This window comes from Haliaeetus leucocephalus, unplaced genomic scaffold (assembly GCF_000737465.1).
Source record: "Haliaeetus leucocephalus isolate CR32 unplaced genomic scaffold, Haliaeetus_leucocephalus-4.0 Scaffold306, whole genome shotgun sequence".
Taxonomy (NCBI): Eukaryota; Metazoa; Chordata; class Aves; order Accipitriformes; family Accipitridae; genus Haliaeetus; species Haliaeetus leucocephalus.
This window is the reverse complement of record NW_010972742.1, coordinates 378,547-401,009: the sequence shown is the minus strand read 5'-3', so window position 1 is coordinate 401,009 and position 22,463 is coordinate 378,547. Positions and strand designations below refer to the sequence as shown.

Sequence of the window (22,463 nt, the reverse complement as noted above, 5' to 3'; positions counted from 1 at the left end):
TATTTAAGTCTCTGGATTACTTAGTGTTCATAGCAGTAAGCAATAAATGTTATTTAGGAGTATATCAGTGATATAAAAATATGGAGCTGTAATTTTTGACTTGATTTTTGTACTAAATAAACACTAACTCACTTTTAAACAACCCTTTTATATACTCACACAGCAGCAGAGCTGTTCATGGCAGTTTCATTTTGGTCTGTGAATTGAAGGTAGATTTGAACTTATCATCTAGCAGCAAAGACTTCAATTTATTGTTTTCTGAAATGCTTAGATTATTTCTATGTTAATATTAATTTCTTTGTGAATATCACCTTGGTCTACTATTTTCAAGCTGGTATTTCTCTCTTTCCTTGTCATAAACTAGTACAAATACCTGCTGATAGGGATGTTAAAACTTTGAAATTCAAGCCAAGTTCTTCAGCAAACTTTAAATTCTAAGTAACAGGTCGGGTTTAGGATATTTTATGATGACTGTGTAGTCTAGTTTTGAAGCTGCAAATTGAAAAACCTGATGTATTCTTCAATAATTACTTGACTACCTGTTTGAAGGATAATCCATATTTTAGAAGTTTCCTTTCTCTTCTGAGCTTAGAAGTTCTTTTTTTAATCAATCTGTTCTAATGTGTTCCCATAAATTCACACTGGAATTTCAGACTCAAAGTATGCAGAATTCTTTTCAGGTAGGCATTATAGAATGGAGATGGGTGTATAATTTGGGACATCATAAAGAGGTTTGAAACACTGATGTTGATAGTAAATCATTGCTTATAATGTATACGTGTTCAACTGGAGGGGCTGAAGCTTCCCCATCTACTATCACAGATGTCTTTTAAAGGTGAAATTAGTTTATGGTAAATGTCATTCAGATGAAGTATGCACTTTAGAAGCAAGGAAACCATTCCTTTAAAATTAATGATGCATTGCAAATATCAGAAAAAACCTTATATCCAGCATAAAGATAATTAAAATTCAGGTCAGAAGTGTATGACTTAGTCAGGCTAAATTTTTTAATGAGATTTCAGAAAATTAATTGGCCGAGTATGTTTTTACTCTTCTAAGGAATATTTCATTTCATGGCTCTACAGGAAAGATGCTTTTATTGGCATCTGAAGATTGTAGTGTCTTGACTTTTTAACTGTTGGTTAACCAATCTTTAAGAATTTTTAGGCTGATTACAAATAATCTAAATGTCTTGTAACCTTGTAGCCATTTGTGCAGACTGATGACTAGTGCTGGTTTTCCACATGCCAATCAGGCAGCAGTAAAACAACTGACTCTATTATTAATTAACATTAGCACTCTGGGTTCATATATTGTGCAATTAGCAGTGAACACTTATCTTTTTTCAGCTCATTTAGGCTTATTTTTTTCCGTGCCTCTGGGAGAAGTAGTCATACAGGCATTGCTCTGCAGCATGTTGGTATTTTACTGATATTTTTGTCTTCAGTCTCTCAGTACTCTCGTTTGCCTGAAACATTGGGTTAGAGGCTGCAGGAAAGGCTGCTTGGACAGTTTTCTCAGGACTGTTTCAGTTTTTCCCCAGCTCTTAAATAATTACAAAGAGGTGAATTTATTGGTCAAACATGAATTGTTCTGGACATTGAAAGTCTTCCTACAGAACAGTTTTTTCTTACTCCTCCTTATCCCAAAATACAAATTCTGAGCTGTACAACTACTCATTTAAAAAAAATACAAAAAAATGCATTTGGGTTATGTAGCTGTCCTACCTGCATATGGTTATAGCAGTGTATGAAGGATTTGGAAGAAATTGTACCAAATCTCCAGTTGTAAATTTTGGCATGTTTGTATTCTTGCATGCTCAGAGTTGCCTGTGGTCAAGCACCTCTGGTAGCACTGTAATGGACATCCCTGAAAATGTGGAAGTGTAAGTAGAAACTACATTCTATCACCAAGGAGCAAGGAACTTCTCTAATACTGTCATCCCTGTATTTGCCTGGGTTGCTTTATAATCTGGTATATAGGAACTCCTTTTAATCTTTAAGTTTCTTATCCTTGCAGCATACCTGTTCAGGTGCATACAAAATAATATAACTGCAGTTTTTATTTCACTGGATTTTTGTAGTATTACAAAACCTTACTAATGCTGTTTTGCAGAAAATCTTGGAACACCTCAAAATTTGAGGCTGAAAGTTCTGGCAAACTTCTCCCTTCAGTATTGTGATGAGGGCTGTTGTCGCATACTTTGCTTTGAAATTTTTGCTTTTGCATCAGTGATTACATCTAAAAGAGAACATGTATGCCAGAGATGTCCAGAATAGCTTGTTCTTGGAATAATCTCTGCATTTCTTCTTAAAAATGAATAGCCTCTTTATTTGAATGAGGAAGTAATTGACTTTAATCTTTGGGGGGTGGTGGTGGTGGTTTTTTTTTTAATGGAGTAGTAGAAGAATGAGACTTCATTGTGTGGATGAAGAGAACAGCCTTTGTCTCAAAACTAGTTCTTCCCCAGACTGTCCCCTTCTTACAGCTGCCCTTGGAACAGAAATGTGCAAACTGCCCAATTTTCACAGTGTCTTCAGAGGTCCAGCCGGTTGAAGGGTTTTTTTGGTTGGTTGATTTGTTTTTTTCCTCCCTTTTTTTCCTTTTCATTTGTTTTTTTTTAATTCAGGCTCCATCATTGACCTTGAAACCTGTTCTGCAGAGATGGTGGCTTGGTTTTACTGTGTTCAAGCAGACCTGAACTCTGCACTGAGCCTGAATCTATCCTGAAAATAAGAAAATCTATTTTTGTTGAACAGGTTTGAAGATGATGATGGTATCTAATTTTACACACAGTTTATATCTGTATATGAAAACTCTGAGATTTGCAAAAATAAAGGTCATGGTTTATTTGAATGGATAGGTTCTTTGACAGCTTTATGAAAAATTGTAGTGGTTAAACATAGAAGGACTTGGAAAAAAATGGAGCTGTTCTTGTCAGGAGTCATGAAATAAGTGAAATGTATGCAAGGCCAGACTATAGGGATGGTATTCTGAGGAGGTAGATATTTCTTAGGTATCCTAAATGTGTCCTTGTAACAGTATTTAGAAGAGTTACCTGCTTACGTTTAAGTACAATAAAGCATAAGAGAAGGTTAATTTTTAAACAGACGTATGGGAAAATGGGACTGCCGTAATCAATAGGGAGCTTTCTGGTATGGTTTGGTCTAACCTGAGCATGCTCTTTGGTTTATACCATAATCAAACATCTTCTAGCCTGTATGAAAGCTCCATTACTTTAATTAGGTCTGATAGGTTGTGATAGCAAATGCAAATCTAGGTCATTGCATATGTAAATGTGCAGCTGTAGTCCTGGAGGATGCCAGAACATATCAGCTAAGGTGTCCAGTCATCACCCAGCATTAACTCCAGCATGGCAAGCAGACTTTATGTGCTAACCATGTGAAAGTGGTTAGGACACACACATACACCCTGTCACTTGCCTAACATTTATTTATATTTTCAAGTTAAGAAGTTGCTAGATATTTCTTGGCACATGCTTAAAATATTAATTTATGCTTAAAAACTCTTAGTTTAAACACACAATTTAATGATTTATAAAGGGCAAAAGGATACCATCCTTGATTGCAGCATGGATTTCTTCCTTAAAAAAAAAAAAAGTTTTGTGATAGTTGCTTCATAAAATCTCGTTAAAACTGCTACCTCTATTGTGAATGTTAACCCCCAGTTAGAGAAGCTTTTGCTTCTTACTACTCAGGAAGAGCTTGGATCAGGAGGCACATGTTCACAGTTAAGGAAATGCTTTGATTCCTTTCTATTTTTTAATTAGGAAAAAAGTGTTCTGTAATTTTATATACTGACACCTGTGTTTGGCTGGGTAAAGTGATTTGACTGGACAGCTCAATTAATTTGCTTAGTAGCTCATATGCAAAAAAGTCTGGAAATGGAGGTGTTCCTGGTTAGTTACCAGTCAAGTTGAACAAATGCTTGTGTTCAGACATCCTTCTGGTGATTTCGTCACACAAAAAATGCACATAAACTAATGTTTTGTTAGCACTCCCTGGAATGAGATGAGTATTCTTGTATTACTGTAATGTATATTGATGAGTATTACTGTTTATCAAATCCCTGCAAAGAGAGATTGCAACCAATTTAAACTGAGAAAGCTGCAGGGGCTCATTACTTTGAATATTTGCTTGTCTGGTTTCATCCCATGTTGCCTTACTTTGTTGATAATTTAGTAACTTAAAGGGGAATGTATGTAAATAATAGAGCAGTGTTATCTTACCACTCTGCTCTTTATCTGATGACCCATAGACTACCTTTTTCCTCATCGGTGAAAGGATACTCCCATTTTATTGTATAGTATACATGGCAGAACTTAGAGAAATGAATTCTGAATCTTAATTTTCATTTTTGTTTTGCTGTTATAGCTGGTAAACTCAGTATAACTTCAAGCACAACACAAGTACTGAGAGTAACCTTCCTTTGCTTACAAACATAAACTTTGATTGCAGCTGATAGTGGGGCTTCTTTCAGAGTGTAGGGGAGACTAAAGTGATCTTAAAAGGGAAACACTCCCTGAACTGTTTAAAGGAAATACTTGCTGAAATTACCTTCCTGTTTCTGTGTGACTCACCTTCATGAATAACTGCAAATTCTAAAGAAGCCTTCTTATTTGTGTAGGTTATTGTTCATGAATTAAAATTTTTATTGTGTTGCCTTTAGCCTAGAGAAATGAAAACCATTTCTCATAGTATGAGAAGATATAAATGCTCACGATGATCGATGGAAAAACTTACCTGTGGCCTTGGCATTTCAAAAATAATTACTCGAAGTGTCGTTTCATCTGAAAAGGAGTGGGTTTGCTCTTTTAGGGAACTTAAACTGACAAAGCTGATGATCATGATGGCCTGGAGTTAAATTTCCAACTGGAAAGTGCCTACTTGAATTAGCAGGCATTGGCTGGACATTATGGTATTGCATTTTTGTCTTCTCTGGAGTCCATAACTGTCTAAGCTTTTCAGTTTAGCAACAGTCCTCTCTTTTCATAACTGCAGAGCCTTATCCTCAGTAAGTTCTCAACGGCTGACGCAGGGCAGTGGTGTGGAAGTGCAGGGCAAGCTCCAGCAGCAAACAGCCTTTCAGTGCCAGAGAGATGAGGGGGAAGATGACAGCAGAAAGACCTGATAGTCTTTTCACTGTCTGGTTTGTGATTTATATCTGCATCTCTGTATCATCAGCATTTATAAAACATAATCGTTTTTCTTGAGTACGCCTGCAGTAGAGTAGCTTTCGTTGTGGGGATTTTTCCTGCGTTTGTTGTGATAAAGATGCTGTAAAGGTGACAGTTTGCAAAATAGCTTGTCTTGGTTGATCGAAGCAGTTTGTGGGTCAGAAATTACTATTTAGGGGACTTTATTGGTGAGTTTACTTAAAACCATGTCATTAAAAACATTAAATTGTATAACTTCATTTACAAAACCTCTGCCAAATAACTCTGATTGTAGTTCAGAGCTGCACGGACATCTTGAAATCTGGAAGCTTTTTCAAATATCTGGTTGATACTTTTTATTGTTTGTTGAATAGTAGTGGCTTTTCTTTCTGTTGCAAAGAAAAGAAGTCCAAACTTATTTACTCATCAAAATAAATATATACTTTAAGAGGTCCTCACACTGTCTTGTATGTAGTGCTGGCAAAAGGTGCTGGACTGAAAGCTTTACCTGCATTTTAAATCTTACTTCCAGCCCCACCCCTCTGTGAGGAAATGACAGTGGTAGCAATAGTCATCTCCTTAAAACATCCAGCCCTCTGGGCCTGCTCTCCCCGGACACCCTGGACTGGGCTGGGATTCTCTGCTAAAGATTGGGCTGCAAACGACGGCTGCGTCCCTGGGAAGCCCTCCCCCCCCAACTTCTGTTGTGTACTTGTCGTCTTGTGGTTTTCAATGGGAACTCTGAAATGGCTCAAGATGCTGAAACTTAAAAATATTCTACTTGGCATGCATGGCAACTTAAAGTAATTAATTTTCATAATTTCTTTTTTAAACATTGGTTAGCAGTCATGTTAATTATAGAAGACACTAGAGTGGCTCTAGGGAGCAATTCCTAGTCCATGGAATACACAATCCTCGTTACGCTGTATGTACCTGCCTGGCTGGGTATTTACCTGAGAACGCGCAGAAGTAGGCATCATCCTCTCTCTCCCAAGTGACACAAGCAGGCAAAGTTGATGAGAGGGTGTGTAACTAGGGAGACAGTAGTTTGGGACTAATTAGTTATTCAAACAGAAGGCAAGACTTTATTTCCTTTTTAAAAACATCATTTAACTTCATTCAGCCTACATTATTAATACATTACTAGGAATTAATGCGTTTATGGTCAGAATTATCTATAGACTGATCAGCCTAGATTAAATTCTTGACCATCAGCAATGAGAGCAAGAGGGTGTGCGCATCTGGCAATCTTAACTCTGTTCTGTACATTTTTGGTAGCTGTTACTGGTTTTATGCTTTCGTGCAGTTAATATTTTTACACAAATCTCTCCTGTTACGTGTGTGTGTGCTTGTGGTTGTATGCTGTGCTTTTATATCGCAACTGCTGTGGTACAGTATTGTCTGAAGTGGACAAAGAAAATCAAAGGTGGGAAAGGAAAGCCAGACCACTCCATTGTCCATTGTACACCGAATCAACACCAAACTTATTTGTCTCTCTTGCTGGTCAGTCCTTACTGTGAGGAATTTATCCTGCTGAATATGATTAGTCATAGAAACCGCTAGTTTGCAGTCATAAAGAAGACAGATTGGGAATGCAAATTCATGTTTTTGCATCGCTTCTGGTAGTTCATTGATTTCATTTCTTTTGACTTGAACAGAGACATTTAACGTCGTACCCATATCGCTGCACATTGGCAGATTTTCAGATAGAGAAAAAGATTGGACGAGGACAGTTCAGCGAAGTTTACAAAGCAACTTGTCTTCTGGACAGAAAACCTGTGGCATTAAAGAAAGTTCAGGTGAGCATTTAAGTTCAAAGTCTTACTATTTAGCAAGTAGAACGCAAATATTTTAAGCATCTACACAGATTACTTTGAGTCAGATACCTTTTTTAGTATTCTTTTGTCAGCAGTCATAATGCAATAAAATGCTTTATAAATAGAGAGTTTAAGGTTTGAGAGCACTGGATGATCTGGCTTGGTATTTTTACAATAGAAAAACCCCAATGCTACTTTCTTATTTTATTCAGTTGGGTTTTGGAGTTTTTTTTGGGGGGGGGGGGGGGTTGGTGTTGGGGTTGGTTTTTTTGGTTGTGTGGGTTTTTTTGGGGGGGGGTTTGTTTGTTTGTTTTTATTTTATTTCAAGATAAGGACTATAAAACAATGCTTCTGAAGGTCTCAAAGGAGTTTTACAAATACTGATTAAGTCAGGTTAGTTTCACAGTGCTCAGTTTACATCTGGATATAAGAGGCCAGGCAGCCCCACTGGGATTCTGCCTGCCCCTCTGCTGTATCCTCTGTGGCTGTCTTCTCCGTATAGCCTGCATAGCCTATATGGGACCCTATTTCCATTTTGAGCGGTCTGTTTGCGCTGTGTGGTCTCTATCCCTTGTCATCTTGGAGTGGGTTTATGTTTCTAAATCAGAATTATGTAGCAGTAGTGCAATTTCGTATTTTTTTTTTTATTTCACTTTTTACTTTATAAAAAGATTCACTAAATTTTAAGTAAATGTGTGTGAAAGAGCGAGGCCCTAACGGCCATATTTATGCAGCTATGAGACTGCTATCTCGGCACAGATGAATCGTGGGAACACAAGGGCACAAAAGGGAAAAATGCCTGTGCTTTCTGATGGAGTTTCAAAAGAATTTCTGAAAAACTTTTCATGCAAGCAGTATACATTGTAACTTGGCTTAAAGTCTTGTGCAGTGTTCAGAACAGCATTTTGTTTGAAGAAATTTCCCTTTAATCCTTCAACAGATCCTTTAAACTCTTGTTTCTGGTGACTTACTCTCTGATTATTACAGAATGAATATTAATGCTCAATATTGTTGTTAATTATTACAGAGAAATCGGTGGAAACTATCTCTCTGTTTAAAAGAAAAACTAAACATTTAATCTTTTATTTACCATGTGAAATTAATAGTAACTGAACTAACTGTTTTGGAAATCACGACAGTAAATTCACAAACCTGGTATCTTATTTTTTGTGCTGCTTAGAATATTGCCTACAGGTTCTAAAATTAATTTTACCCTATCGCTAGCCCTTTAGTGGTGTCAAAATAAAGAAAACATTGATCTTTCTTTGATCTCAGGATTGTGTGAATACTCATTACAGCAGAGGATATACAAACTGGGGGAGGAAAAAACAATTTCTTGTTAAAATAAAAAATTCTTTCTTTGTTGTTTCATTTTCATCTTCTGTGGTTTTGTCTTTGAAGATTTTTGAAATGATGGATGCCAAGGCTAGGCAAGATTGCATTAAAGAAATTGACCTCTTGAAGGTAAGAATTCTTACAATTACTTTTTCTGGTTTTTGTTTTGAGAAGAAGATTGTTTTCAGGTTGGCAACACTCATTTGCCCTTTATGGCAAATAAAGCTTATATAGCACACACAGTGATATTAATAGACCATGCTTTCTTTTGCAAGCTAGGATGCCTACATGATGCAAGAATTTTGTCTTAAACTTTAATTTTATTGAGTTTTCTGCCTATAGTCTGAAGAATCTATTAACAACCTTTGTCGTAAAAAAAACGCACAAGTACTCCTCTTTCAGAGAGACATGTAAATTCTGCGCTTTATGTGTTTCAATTTGTTTGTCACTTTAAAATAAACTATTTAATGAACTAGCTAAATGGGAAAAGTTTTGCATGTGCATATCATGTATGTATATGTATACACATCACACATGAAAAATGGTAGTTTAGATAAAGGCTCTGAAACTAGAGAGTGTTTTTTAAGTGATTAAACAAACCAGTGATTTTTTTTTTCATCTCAGTAATTTATTAAGAATGTTGGTAGAAAATATATATGCTTTGCACTTTAAATATCTATTTTGAGTAAATGCAACAGATTGTAAGAGGCTAAAATTTTAGTTTAGCTAGTCAAATTTAATTCTAAAAGTATTAAGTAATTAATTTTGTAAATGTGATTTTAGGTATTTCTATTTAAATTGTCAATTTATATTCACACAGTTGTAGACAAAGCTTGAGTCTGCTAGACTGTGGTGAAGGCATACAGGATAAACATGAAGATAGCAGTTTGTGTGAATGTGATCCAGTTGCTTAACAGTCATGGAGAAAAATAATGCCAACATTACCTATAACCCAAAAATATCACAAATTCTTTTTGAATGTTAATCTAAACAGTTTTGTCTTGAACTCTGGTTATAGAAGATGTCATGAACTTGCACTTGCTTTATTCAGAGCAGAACGTGCAAATTCATTAGAATCAGAGGAAACTGAAAATAAAATACCCACAATGACAGGAGGCTCTATAAGGTCAACTCCCATCCACCTGTGTGGGATGACCAGAGGCAACTTACCTTCTTGAGCAAAGCTCACCAAGAAGCCAGATACCAAACCAGATTTACTGTAGTGGCTGAGTTGTGAAAGCGAGTACGATATACTGAGCTACAAGGGGCTTCCCTATCCGCTGCTGAAGTAATTTAAATTATATCTTGCTCTCCCCACTCGAATACCATCACCAAAGCTGTTTAGTCAAGCTGTGGCAGTATTGGAAGGCTGATTCATCTCCTTTTGAAGTCAAAAGCTGTTCTATCTGTCTCTGAGCCAATGTATTTAAGTTAAAAACCTCTGTTTGTCCAGAATTAAGCAATATCTGTGCATATTCTGAAGTCTTCGGTGGTTGTCTTCTGAGCAGAGTGGCGTGTTTACTATGCTTACAACTTCTTGTTTGTGATTTTTTTTTTTAAATAGTAGCCAGAGCTCTGTGGAGGGATGGAGTTTCCATTATCCCAGCAGAGTGCAGTTCTGCTTTGAAAAATACCGGTTGATAAAATCGGATTGTTTTGCGTAATATTTTATAGAAGACTAGAAAACATTCCAGTAAATTCATTTACTTGGGGGTGAAGGGAGGAGCAAGAATAGTTGCTGACAGTCTACAGAAACATGCTAATATGCTGTTTATTATGCAAAGCATTACTGTGCTGGTATTTTAATTATTATTTATTGTTGAATGTCAACAAATCTTCCTACTTGGACAGTTGCGTAGCACCATTCAAGGAATCTGAAGTTCGTGTATGTTAAACAGTCAGTTTGAATCCTGTTGTATTACAGATGCAAAGGGGATATTGTTCTTAATATTGCCTATAGTTTCCTTCCTTCAAATGACTACTAGTTTTCAACTCGGAGTCAACAAACCCCACTGAATTTTATCCAAGATGCATGTAGCTCAGCTTCTGAGAAGATCAGCAGCTAATAAGTAAAAAGTAATCAAAGTTGAAGTTACCAGTTTTGGAGCCATGTTGATGATGATGTTCTGGTCAGCGTGTTCGCTAACCCGGTGCAGGCGCAGGCTGTTCCCCGCTGGCAGCCGGGCAGAGTTCCTCAGGGTTTGTCTGCAGGCAGGGGAGGGTTGGTGTGTCAGCATCAGCAGCTGGACTGCATGTCACTCCGTGCCCTGAGATGAATAATTGACTGGATCAATATATCTGCAACTCATCTTTTTTTTTGCTCATTGATCACTCCTATGCTGCCTGTTCTCACAGCTTCACAGAAATAACCAAAGGTCTGTATGTGGATGTGCTGGGACAGTTGTGAAAAATCGTATTTCAAAACTTCAGAGCTGCTTTATCTGAGTAGGACACAGGTCCCTTCTCAGGGCTGGGCAGTAGATGTTACTATTTATGCAGCATGGGGCAGAATATTCTGTGCCTGGAAGTAGGAAAAAGTTTAAAAAGTGAGACTTCAGTTCTTGTTGCAGAGTATGCATGATCTGCAGCCTGGCTTTTTATGAATTTTTGTGGGGTTTCTTGTTATGTTGTGAGCTTTTCACATTTTGGTTTCCTTTAGAGCAGTGTGTGCGCAGCTTCAGCAAAGTAGGACAAGTATATTTTTCTCAAATGAATGACTTACTCTCAATAATTTTAATTGCAGCATTTTTAGTGTCATTACATTTAAAGATAAAATACATTTCACTTCTTAAATTTATCAATTAAGATAGTTGTTTTTGTGTCTAGAAAGTGTAAAGTGTGCAAGGACCTGATTCAGCACAGTATCTCAGAGTGTGTTTAAATCTTGCTCAACTTCTTTTTCATCACTCTGATGTGAAGTACGTGTCTGCCTTGCAATTGTCTAGTTTCTGGCCATGTAATTGGGATATTAATATTTTAAAAACTTTTTTTGCTACTTTTAAATTCTGGTGTCTAATATGAAGTATTTATAGGCTATTACTAAAACAACTTTCTGTAAGAGCTTTTATTTCTTTTTTGTTTTTATTTTTAATGTAGACCATTGAGGAATTTGTGAAGGAATTACATAGACTTGCTGTAGTCCATCTCTGTCAAAGTAATACTTTGTCTTTTTTGATCAGACTTCTATGTGACCATGGAAACAAAGGGGGTTTTGTGATTTGTAAATGAAAGATAATTATTCAAAATTTAACAGAAGCCAGACAAAATTGTGTATTACTTTCAGCGTAATTCTGGCTAAAAGCTTTAGGTAAAGCAGCTCAGTAATATGGCTGTAATCAGCGTTTGGGCTGCCAGCACCCTCACTCGCTCATTTAGAGGTGGTGTACCCTTCCACATGCCTCTCGCTGACAGTGCTGCTGTGCATACACATCAGGCATTAACTGCCATCATACTTTTAGGATGCGTTAAAGAAACAGGAAATGCCATTAACCCAAGATAAAGTGTTTGTAATGTTTTGTGCATTTAAGGATTTGTGAGAAGGAATATACTTTACTTCTGACAAAAGAAAATTCAGGTAGCCTTTTCCATGCCACATGAATATACAATAGTTTATAAAAAAACCCCCAGAGTCAATATATTTATTTAAAATAACTTTGACAAAAGTAAGACTGGAGAATGGAAGTTTGGCTTATCCAGAGTGGTTTGCCTGGCTGTTCTGGGAATACAGAGTTCAAAGGTCAGTGAATTGTTGTAAAAATGTATACTTCTGCATTCACACCTCTGAAAGGTCGTGGGCAGTCTCGTTTTCCAGCAGAGAAGAGAGTCTAGTAAGGCTCCTTCTAGAGCGCTCATCCCTCTGCTTAGCTTCAGCAGAGGATGGTGTCGGCTTCTGCTGCTGGAAGGGGGGTCCCCGGCGATCTGCTCACCAGAACAGCTACCAGAGAAGTTAGCATGGTGGCATGCTATCATTAAAAAAATGTGTGCAGTCTCACAAAAAAAGGTATTTAAATTCTTTATATCAGTTAATAGTGCTTGGGTCCGAGTAAGTTGGGCTTTGTTATACACAAGAAACTAAGTAAAAGCTGGGGTGCAGGGCAGGGAAAATGTCAGCGTAGTAGCTCTCCCAACCATGTGTGGTCTTCATTCCCTGTTACGGTTGTACTGTTTTGATGTTTTGCTTTTATTGGTGCTAAGGCTTAGAAAAAGGCTTGTTTCACTGCTTGAACTCCCTGATGCCTTCAGGAACTCAGGAGAGAGTTCTCATCAGAGCATCCTAAAAGAGGACAGAAAACATCTCTTAAATCATAGACTTAACTGTATCTACAAGAGCAGTATGCAGCACCCAGGTATGGGGTCTGCCGTGATAGACAGTGCCTGTGATGATGGCGGGGGGAGACACCCGGATGTGCATTAGGTGTCAGGGGCTATTCTGCTTGTGATTTTGGTGCTTTTTTTGCTGGAAGTTGATCTGTGATCGATGTGCCCGAGAGCAGACATTTAAAAAGAAATTTCAACAGAAATGGTGGGCTATGATATTTATTTATTTATTTAAGACTTGGGCTGTGGGAATGTTCTTCTCCTGATGCCTGCACATGGATCCCATTAACGCTAATGTGTGCTAGTGTCAAGGCATTGCAAAGGAGAATCTATCCCCTGATGTGCATGCAGAGAGGAGTGATTAGCGTGATGGATCATAACAGTGTTTCTTTTGGCTTTGTAACCCCTGGAATAGACAGGTTGAGTCACAGCTGTTTAGTAGATGAAATGCTCACTTTAGTAGTTTCTAAATTTACTGCGTTTCTAAGAGCACAAGAGAAAGATAATCTAAAGCAAAATGAGCAAGAGAGAGTGAATAGAGATCTCTAGATACTACATTATCTTCTAAGCAATTATAGTTTTCTACTTCAAGAAATTCAGACTTAAAATATTAAAACAGAAATTTTAATTTGTTGAGCCTGTTTCTTAATTTAGCCCTGTGAGTGAAGTGCATCTGAGAAGATGCAATTTTTAAAGAAACAATGAAGGAAAAAAATTTAATATCTGTTGTGAATATAAGAAGCAGCTATACTGAAATAAAAAAGTAATTAGTGAAGATGCAACCAGAAAAATAAACTGACATGTGCAATTTGTGCAGTATTTTCCTCTATCAAAGTTTTAATGTAAATTGTGTTCTTCTAAGGGTCAAAGACATCTCAAGGAGTACTGTACTCAACAGTTGGGTTTTTTGTTTATATTTAATGGGGAAAAAACCCACCGGTTATTGCTTAACAAGACTTCCTTCAGGACATTGCTTTTAAATATTTTGTGAGTTTACAGTAGAAAAGTTTGCTTCACACTATTTTGGGCCGTATTGCTCTTTACTCGAGACACTTTTATTTTGCTGTGCTTGCGATAAATGGTATTTCTTACGGGATTTTTGTCTATAGTAATTCAGAGCACAGTTTGTAGTTGCACCTATTGTGAACTGTTCTGCAAAACATTTACTAAAGCAGTACAGGTATTGTATCTTGGAGTTGTCATTACTACTGCATTACAAGTTTTCTTCTTGCATTCCCTCTATCTGCAGCAACTGAACCACCCCAATATAATTAAGTATTTGGATTCTTTTATTGAAGATAATGAGCTTAACATTGTCCTGGAGCTGGCCGATGCTGGTGATCTCTCTCAGATGATTAAGGTAAAGATGTGTCAGTTTTAGAGGTGCTACAAACTTTCACCTTTAGGCAGAGACAGGAGGTGGTGGGGGTAAGCACATCTGTGCTAGAAGCACTTTTACTCTCTTCTTGCAGTTTTGCACACCCACAAGGTGCTTCCAGGCCTACGCCAGGCTATGCTGCTTGCTTCTGGTCGCTGCTTCGGAAGGGAGCAAGCCGCTGTATGATTTGGTGGGATGTATGTGTTATTTGCAAGGTTGATATATCCAGTCTGTGATTGATGAGGACGTTTAATTATTGTTAGATTCACTATTCACATAGCCTGTCTGCCATTCTGAAGACATTCAAGAAAGTGTATTGACTTTCTTTGCAATGGGGATTTGGGTTTGAGAAAATGTTTCAAGTACTTGTTCTTCTTTTATGTTGCTCTTAGGAATACTTGTATTGCTGCAAACCAGCTTTAGTTAAGCTGTTACCACCTGCTTTTGTATTTTCTTTGACATGTTAATCTTTAGACATACATCCCTTGTGAGAACAGATGTGTTATATCATGTTTGTTAGCACTCTCAACCTTCTCTCCATGTTTTACCTGATTTTTGCCATCATTATTCTGTAATTATCATAAATGAATGTTTGGAAAGTTCTCCTCCTTGTTTTCACAGTTAAAATATCTTATTAACAGATTTGTTTTCTTTGCCAGCAGAGCTATGAGGCACTAGGCCAAAGGCTGTCAAACAAGTTATCCATTTAGTCCATAGTCAATGGCTAAATTTACAGTATCCATGAAAATCTGCTCCATCTCACAGAAGAGTCCCCCTGGGCTAGCGAGCTGGGAGCAGGCAGTTGGCAGAGCCTTTCCTGGGGAGAGCCCCAGAATTCCAGATATGGCCTTACTCCACAGCCGCTCAATACCAGGAGCGGTGGTCAGATCTGCCCCGAACCCGAGGGACGAGCCGGCAGTGACTGAAGCCGCACGTGTGGGCTGGTGCTGCCGCGTCGAGTGTGCGGTGACTTGCGCCAAAGGCGGCCACCTCCTGCAGCCACGGGCATCAGAGTCCTGGTTGTGCTCGCTGAGGGCTGTGGAGACAGAGCTTTTCCTTCTGCCGGGGGAGAGCTCACGTGTGTTTTTATCTTTCACTGTTTTCTTGTGGCTTCTTTTATGTTTTACCCTTTTCCCAACAGGTCCTGGGAAACTTGCAGTTTATCTCAGGCTTTTTGTAGTTGTGGATAAAGATGGAAAAAAAAGTGAGGACTATGAGAGCAGGAGTTAGGGTTGTGATCATCCTGGAGTGTGCAAGTGCTTTACTTGAGTTTTACATCTTAGCTTATAAAAAGTTTTACCGACATAATTGTGAGATATCATCGTATAAAATATTTGCATTTTTTTGTCATCTACAGTTTTCAGTTTAAAACATTACCTACTGATAAATATGTTCATTTATCTGTCAGGGTTGGTTATTTAATTTTTTAAAATTACTTTTTATGTCATTATAGATAGGAGTAACATTTTCCAAAACATAATTTGTAGAATCTTAGGTTGATAACTTGGAACAGAACTGTAACTTGCGTTCTTTCTGCCAGTGCTCCACAGTCTGATCTGTTTTCCCACATGTTTATCACAGGCACGAAGAAGATGCACTAGGTTTTTTCAAGGTCATATAAATGATGTTTTTCCATTGGTGCAAATCTTGGAATTCCTTTTTTTTTTTTTTTTTTTTTTAAAATAGAGGGGAAAAAACCCTAAACCCAAGAGGGAACAAAAGTCTCCTCCTAAATATAGCTTTAACTGCAGAAGTGGAGTTTGCCTGCCTGCCTCCGTGTCACCCCCACGTCCCATCCGTCCCTTGGGAATTTAAGCTTATGTGAGGATTTTCAGTTTCGGCAAGGCGGTAGGAACAGCAGTAACAACACTCTGAAGGTGCGAGAGTGATAAAAACAGGGACTGTCTTTGTCACGCCCCTGGTGCCTGCATTATTTATGAGGTATTGTAAAGCTGATGTAAGAGAGTGCTGCAGGATAACCCACTGGAGAGTTGGGACTTTCTTGTAAATGTCAGGCGAACCTTATTGGACATGACATTTAGAAAATTATCACTTGTGGTCTTGCATATCCACTCTTTAAATACTTTAATGAGAATTAAATAATTTTATCGTGTATATAACACTTTATCCCTCACCCTCTGTAATTCCTCTGTGCTCTCTATCAAGTTTTGGTTTGAAACTGTTGCAATCTGTCAGATTTGCTGCCTGGGGAATTGCACGGTCATGCCCCTTCACAGCTGATCTGCAAAAGAAAATTTGCCATTACTTGAGTCAAACACGAACCAGTAACAGCATTTCACATAAAATATAAAATGTGACAACGGACATCAGATGTCTACAGAGAGGAAAAAGCACAAGATGCAGAAAGGGGCAACAACCAATTCCCTTCCTTTATTCTTGCTTTTGCGTGCTGCTGATGGAAATTCTCAAGGGTACGATGCAGAAGAAATGCAGTCGTAGTGTGCTAGAAAAGGTGTACAGTGTTTCAGAGGTAGTCGTTACCCAATGACACTTTGTATATCAAAGGATGAGGATAAATCTTAAACCTTTGGAAGTGTATTATAAGTGTATTTTGTTAATGCTCTGAACAAAGAACTGGCTCAGTATCTAGCACAGGAAGAAGCAATGAGAAGTCAGGGACCAATAATCTGAAGTAGTGCAATTTTGGGATGCCTTGGGAGAAGGCGGTCACACTTTGTGTGTGATGTACACGGCTGTTGTGCATTTCTGAAATGGAAAAAGAGTAGTTGAAGATGCATAATGTTTAGCCTTCACTGAAGTGTGCAGGTGGTTATTTATTCCTGTACTAAGTTGCTTGGGAAGAAGACTTAAGTATTCCAGAGAACCATCACTGTGCTGCACTCCTTCATACAGTGTGCGTTCTGCTTACAATTATTTTATTTGAGAGCTACTAGTGCCCACAGGTCCATTGAATCTGGACTCAGCTGTGCTTGGTGCTGCATAAATGCACATAAAATGTTCTTTTTCCAGATCTGTATGTCTCTTGATCAGTAGTGTCTTTCTGTCTCACTAGAGATAGTTCAGTTAATTTAGTATTCCTATTGTGCATGAAATAGAATATATTAGTCTACCTGATCACAGAAGAAACATGGATACTTTTATTGATGCTCTGGCTATCTTTTAAAAAGGGGAAACAGATTACCTTATTGTTGTTAATAGTCTGTACAATAATGAATGTTTACAAGATTTTTTTTTCATGATCTTTTGTTACTTAAGGCAAAATATTTGAGACATTTGTTGTTTTGAGGCATTAAATATGTTTTGCAAGGTAATTAAGGAGATTAATGCTAATTATAATTGGTGTCCATTCAAAAACGTCAAACCTATTTAAGCATATTTTTCATAATAGTTGTTAATTAGTGAACTGCATTGAAGTTTACATACAGAGAGTAGTTAAAAGCTAATCGGAAGAAAAGTCATGCTGCTGCAGATCTGGAAGACGTGAACAACCTGCAGCTGACTTAACACAAGTCCAGGAATGAGCCAAATATGTTGCTTTTTCACTGATCTTTTATTTATTTCCTCCCACAGTATTTTAAAAAGCAGAAACGGTTAATCCCAGAAAGGACGGTGTGGAAATATTTTGTGCAGTTATGCAGTGCAGTTGAACACATGCACTCCCGCAGGGTGATGCACAGAGGTAACATTAATTCAGTCTCTTTTCACTGAATAATAATATAATGTTCCAATTAGTAAGCGCCTACATTCAAAAACAATTATGCTGATGTTCAGCCAATGCATGTTTAGAGAGGCTGGAGCTTGCAAGATGGATTTCTCCTTCTGTCTCTTTGCCTCATTGTTAAAGGATTCAGTCCGAAGTGAGTGTGGTATTAGGAAGATGAGCTGCTTTGTATTCCAGACACTGATATTAAGTAGAAGTGTCAAACTTGCCATTAGAAAAGTGTCAGAAGTAAAATGCTGAGACTACTGGATACAGTAAGAAATAGTCTTCATTATATTAGCTGTGACCTTAGAGAGTTTAGAAGAGTTTTTCTGTCTTGCAAGCTTTTCTGAAATATTAATACAAATATGTTCCACACTCTCATAACCTGTTCTCTATTTTCATTAATTATTTTTGAATCTCTTGTCTCAGAACTTTTTGTAACTTTGAGCTCTATCCAAAAATTACATTGCTTCTTTCAGTGTAAATGAAATGCTTTGTGAAGGACTTGACCCAGGAAATGCAAATATCCCAAAAGGCACCAATACCAATCTCTGCTGCTTGTTATTTCCTTTCTCCTTTGAAGTAGTGAATTCTTCACTATTCTTTTCAGGAACATGATAGCATTTTTGCTCCTTTATACATCACCTGGTGCAGTATCAGTTGTACCTCAATTAGGTCTGTAATTGATGGCTGAAATTTGGAGCCTCACACATTTAGTCTGCTTTAACGTGAGGAAAGAGCCTCACTAACTCAACCCTGACATGATTGTTCGGGAAACTGGGGTTCTAGTAATTTTTGCACTGAATGAATAAGCTGGGCTGTGTAGAGCCCAGAATTCATGTATATGTGGGACCCCTGCTTTGGTGTGAGGGGACAATGGGACATACAGTTTACTGTAGAAAACGATCATTTCCAAAGAGAATTGGACTTATTTCTTTGATTGCCATCAGTTAAAGAGGTTGTCTGTATTCTGTTGTGCTGTTTCCTACATTTTCCCTCATTGGTATTTCTTGTGTGCTGGGAAGTATACTCTGATTTTTGTGTATGTGCGGAGCTTTAAGTCTTGGAAGATTCAGCCTATCAAAGCTATAAAGAAACACGGTTCTGCTCGAGCCTCTTTTGTACAGAGAGTGCTCCAGGCTATGTTTCTATTGCAGTAGTAGAACCAAATAACCTTTTGTGGCTTTGACCTTTTACCTTTTTCTTCTTGCAGACATAAAACCAGCCAACGTGTTTATAACAGCCACAGGGGTGGTGAAGCTGGGAGATCTTGGATTAGGACGGTTTTTTAGTTCTAAAACCACTGCAGCACATTCCTTAGGTAAGATGGTACTTGTAGACATTAAGCAAGCACTGCTGTACAGTTGTCAGCTGTGATGTTCAAAATAAGTGGTATCTGTCCTCTTACTATGACAGAAGCTTGATTCAGTGGATGCACACTGTGTTTTCTGTGATACGTATTTCAAATACTCTTCATATGAAATTAATAGGGTTTTTTTGTTTTAAAACTCCACTTGATATTTTTTTTCTGGAAGGTCTGGCTTGGTGAGTGTATGATTTATAGCAAATGTAACAAATGCAGCTTTTCCACTCTAAATAGCATGTTTGCCTGCACTCTGCTTACTGGAATTAAATGTTACACCACCACCATTTTTAGCAGATGCTGGTCAGCTGTCTTACCCTGAACAGGGGCTGTGACTGTCATCTGAGGTGAGGGAAGTTTTCAAAGTCCTCATGGTTCATCTGTTCCAAAAAGGGACTTCACTTGAAACTCAGCTTAGGCTTTAAAGATCCAAGTTTTCTTAATGTCTTCCACATATCTCAAGGTTGTTTTCCTGCTCTTCTGTGGGTGCAACTAATTGTTCTTGCCAAAGCATAGTGCCTTGCTTTTATTGTTGTTGAATTGTATCCCGTTTCCAGACTCTCCTACTTGCGATCACACTGAGTTTTTTATTCTGTACACTGGTGTGCTTTGGTTCATCCCAGCTTCTTGTTATCCACAAAGTCAATAGCATAGCCACAGTCCCCCATGTTAATGCTTGTGTTGAACAGAACTAGAGCTATTGGCTGTCTTGCAGGACTTCACTTGAAGTAGCCTTCTACTTGGTCGGAAAAGCAGTGCACTGTCAAATTTTGCATCCATTAGAGTAGTTTCATTTAGATTTAACAGTTTGCTTGTAAGTAAAGTTATACGAGCCTTTGATAACAGCATTAAAGTTGTAATACATCTGTTGCTTCTGTTTCTCTCCCTCTGAAGCCTCTTACCCTATCATGGGAAAAAAGTTACCATTTGTCATGATGTTTTGTGGACCAGTCATAATGATGATGATTTATTTCTTGTTATTTTTTTTCTGTGTTTTACAAGTAGCGTGATTATACCTCCAGCATTTTTCTGGGAATTGAAATTAAGTTGACTGGTTTAAAGCATCTGGGTTCCTCTCTTCCTCATTTTTACTGTTAGCATTAATTACAATGCTATAGAAAAGTATACAGTATATACAGTTCATTCTTTAAGTCTTACAGTATAAAGTATTTCATAACTGTGTCTGTAACTTCTTGAGAGGTGGCTGGTTTCTGTTTTTATTAATGGGTCTCAATTTTTTGAGTCACAAAGGTACTTCTGTGTTACAGCATTGGAGGAAGTTTGGCTTTTAGTGTAGTATTTAAGCTCTTTTACATTTAGCTCTCAGTTGATTTTTGGAACACATGACATTTGTTTCACTATGTGTCTTTGTGCAGTTTCCTCCACTGAGTGTGAGTCTTGCTCAGTTGTTTCTTATGTGTATACAGACTTAATTCGTAATAGTTGCCAACAACACTGGGGCTTCTTGGTGCACAAGGAACACACATGCCATATTTTGTGTGTGCTTAAAAAAAAAATGAGGTGTTTCTACAGTTTACTTTCAGAAAATATTAGGAGATTTCCCTTTGCATCAAAAGCTGTCTTAGGGTATATTCACACTATACTTAATAGATTAAAATAAATCCTTTTCACAGAAAGTTACAATCACATCATCTGAAGAGGCACAAATATGGTCATGTCTAATTATATGATCTTACCTAGTTTGACTGCTGCACTTATTATATTAATAAGAATAAATTGGGGATTGGAAACTGGCTGCACATGTAAGCCAAGCTTGTGACCTTTACCAGGGTTGCTAGCTCTTAATTGAGAAAGCTTGTGTAGGAAGAGCTAAGCCTCTTCTGCATGAACCTTGCCCTTCCTCAAATCAACAGCATCCTGGAAACAGGTGAATAAGGTGCAAAACACAAAGGGAGCAGCAGTGAGTGATACTGGAGGCAGTGTGTTGTGTTGTGGGAGGGATGGACACACCACCATTTCCAGTTGTTCTTGTATCCAAGTGAAAAGAACATTTTAACAATCAAAAAATAAGCAGGCTTCAAGCTTGGGGGGGCGGGGGTGGTAATTTGCCAGACATACAGGTTTTGTAGCAGCAGGAAATCTACTGATCTTGGTTTTGGTTTAATTAAGACATTTGTTTAAGTAGCTGTGAGGGATGAACACCCTGCAAACCAGAGTGTGGTACCCACGTGGACACAGGCTGCGATGCTGGGCACTTCCCGGAGCCGCGTTGCCCCGGCAACCGCCCTGAACCATCATTTCTCTGGCTGCTGACCCATGAATTGAATGCGCGGCTTATGCAAATATATTCATCTAATTTTTTTTTTCTTTCGTTGTATTTGCTAGCATCAGACTGGCATAAAAGGGCATTAGGCAGTACCACGACCCGTCTGACAGGTGTACCACCGGGCTGCGGCAGCGCGGCTGCCGCCGTGTCAGGAATGGGAGCCGTAATTAGAGCAAGGAACAGAATGAACGTCAGATGAATTACCAGGCAGCAGATCATATTTGTCAGGAAGGATTGCATACATAAAAATTAAGTGACAGTACATGCCGGGGTAATGAAAGAAAGATGAAAGATTTGCCTGTACACAGCTCGTGAGATGCAGGCGAGCGCCTTGCTCGGAGCAGCGGCAGGATGCCTGACTGGCAGCATGGCCGGTCGGGAGCATTGCCGGGGCACCCGGCGATCGTGAGGCAGGGAAAGCCTCAGCCCCTGGAAAACCTCCATGGCCACATCTGCAAGAGGGGAAACATGGACACCTGCTGTCTCCCTAAGTAACAAAACTGTGTTAGGAAAGGCAGCAGTATTGTGGGATGGGTGATAAACACCAGAAAGCAGCTGGGGGTGGAAGGTGTGGGTAAATTCACCAGGTGGCACCTCTTCTGCCACTGTCCCTTTTCCCTGTATGACTTGTGAGAGAAGCCAGGAGATACTTTTCCATAGGGGAGAGCTCTTCATGCACAAGCTTTACTGGAAAACTCATGTTTTAAAGGTAATGAGTGTAGCTAAGGTGAATTTTACTACTTCTTACTACAACATGGTGGCTTACCATCCTTCCTTCCCTAATTTAAGCTCCCCTGTAGCAGAAGGTCCAGGATTTAGTTTAATGGAGATGGACTTGTACATCACAGAAATTTCATTCTATTAGGGGGCATAGGAGGGAAGGGGGAGGGGGGGGCAAGTCAGCATGAAGTGAGGAGGAATGCTCCTCCCCCCACTTTTTCTGTTTATTTTCAATATTGCTTACTATTTTCTTGAAAAACTTTTACAGCCTGTTCTTTGCAGTTCATAATGCGAGCATTTTACTACATTCATAGTCTTTTTTTTTCTTTTTTTTTTTTTTCATTTGTGTGGTTATTTTTTTCCCCAGAGGAGCCATATGATACAT

At 38.3% G+C, this 22,463-nt stretch overlaps 1 protein-coding gene across 1 annotated transcript in view; it reads left to right on the top strand.

The window, feature by feature from the left end:
* The window catches only part of NEK6 (NIMA-related kinase 6), a 44,020-nt gene that overhangs the window by 2,440 nt on the left and 19,117 nt on the right, over nt 1-22,463 (top strand). The window contains exons 2-6 of the mRNA XM_010570713.1: nt 6,835-6,975; nt 8,395-8,457; nt 13,895-14,005; nt 17,576-17,684; nt 18,922-19,029. Coding sequence (XP_010569015.1) covers nt 6,835-6,975; nt 8,395-8,457; nt 13,895-14,005; nt 17,576-17,684; nt 18,922-19,029 — 532 coding nt within the window. The remainder of the gene's footprint in view (nt 1-6,834; nt 6,976-8,394; nt 8,458-13,894; nt 14,006-17,575; nt 17,685-18,921; nt 19,030-22,463) is intronic.